General features: G+C 35.8%; 1 protein-coding gene across 1 annotated transcript; it reads left to right on the top strand.

Moving 5' to 3' along the window:
* Nucleotides 1–341: 341 nt before the first annotated feature.
* Nucleotides 342–1,298, top strand: LOC309382641 (olfactory receptor 4S2-like; the record flags this gene model as incomplete). The annotated part of the gene is made up of 1 exon (XM_081934362.1): nucleotides 342–1,298. The coding sequence occupies one exon, from the start codon at nucleotides 342–344 to the stop codon at nucleotides 1,296–1,298; it is 957 nt and encodes a 318-aa protein (XP_081790488.1).
* Between the last annotated feature and the right edge of the window lie 496 nt (nucleotides 1,299–1,794).

The following is a 1,794-nucleotide window of genomic DNA, read 5'->3' as shown; positions in this document are numbered from 1 at the left end:
TTTCTGCTTATCAATTTCTATTTTAATATTCCCATCTTTGTTTTTTAAGAAAAAAAGGTAATAGCAACTGGAAAATAAAACCGCATGAAGTACTTTCCCCTGATGCATCGCTGTTTTTAAAAATGTTATGAGAACATTTATTGATTTATGCATAGACTCTCAATCAAGAATTCAAGTATATGATACCAAGTCTGCCATCTGAAATGATTAGTATGTACTCTGTATTTTCAGACATCTATCAAAATTCTTTTAGGCTTGTAAGATCAGACATAAATCATCAAAAATATATGTTAATAAAATATGTCAGTCAATATTTATGCTGTTTTGCAGATCATCGAGATATGGACTTCCCATCCATGACATTCCCCACAAACAATGTGACTGAATTTATCCTCTTTGGTCTCACACAAAATGAAGAAGCCCAGAAAATATGCTTTGTCCTGTTTCTGTTCCTCTATTTAAACATTGTGCTTGGCAACCTTCTTATAGTAATCACTATAATCTTTAGCAACCAATTGACTTCTCCCATGTATTACTTCCTTAGTTACTTATCCTTTGTGGACATCTGTTATTCCTCAGTCACAGCTCCCAAAATGATTGCAGATTTTCTTCTGGAAAGAAAAACCATCTCATTTATTGGCTGCATAGCTCAGCTCTTTGGAGTCCATTTCTTCGGCTGCACAGAAATCTTCATTCTTACAGTGATGGCCTATGACCGGTACATTGCAATTTGCAAACCACTGCACTACGCCAGCATTATGACTAGGCGAGTCTGTGGGCAGATGATAGCAGCTTCTTGGGTTGGAGGGTTTCTGCACTCCTTGGTGCAAACTCTTATCACCACCCAGCTTCCTTTTTGTGGTCCCAATGAAATTGACCATTATTTTTGTGATGTCCATCCTCTACTGAAACTGGCCTGTACAGATACCTATATGGTTGGCATCATAGTGGTTGCGAACAGTGGGATGATTACTTTAAGCTGCTTCCTCATCTTAGTAGTGTCATATATTGTAATCTTGTCCTCCTTGAGATCTCATTCTTCTGAAGGACGTCATAAGGCTCTTTCTACTTGTGCTTCCCATGTCACAGTAGTGATTTTATTTTTTGGGCCATGTACCTTTACCTATATACGCCCTTCCAGCAACTTCTCAGAAGATAAGACAGTAGCTTTGTTTTACACGGTTATCACCCCGATGTTGAACCCATTAATCTACACATTCAGAAATTCAGAAATGAAGAATGCCATTAAAAAATTATGGAGCCGAAAAATATTTTCAACTGAAAAAACAAATATGTAAACAGAGCATGTGTAGAAATAGTTAAAACAGGATGTCCATCTTTTTGTGAAGTTTTTATTTTACTTCTGTCAATATATTATGCTGCTTTTAATATAGTTATTTCACTGACACTTCACATTTTATTTTGAGATGCTTTGTTGTAAATCATTTGATGATTTGATTATAGAGCAATATAACACTGGATTGAACATAATTTGGTAGCAGGGAATAACTTAACAAATAAATCAAATTTGGTTTGACAAAGCATTCAAGATTTCCCATTGGGATTTCATTATTTTATACAGTTTCTCTTCATTAACTTTATTTAGGTACATGCACAGGTTCTAGCAGGTATGTGAAACTGCAAATTGATTTTGACCACAATTGGTGGTCACCTTTTGGAAGCTCAAATCCAGGTCAGAAAATGTTCTAGCAACAGCACCATCACACACTGATATGGAAACACAAAGCAAGACAACCAAGAGGAATGCTGCTAATAACCACTTTCCAACATAAA

This window comes from Natrix helvetica, assembly GCF_964273705.1.
Source record: "Natrix helvetica genome assembly, chromosome: 1".
NCBI lineage: Eukaryota > Metazoa > Chordata > Lepidosauria > Squamata > Natricidae > Natrix > Natrix helvetica.
This window is presented reverse-complemented; position numbering and strand designations above follow the sequence as displayed.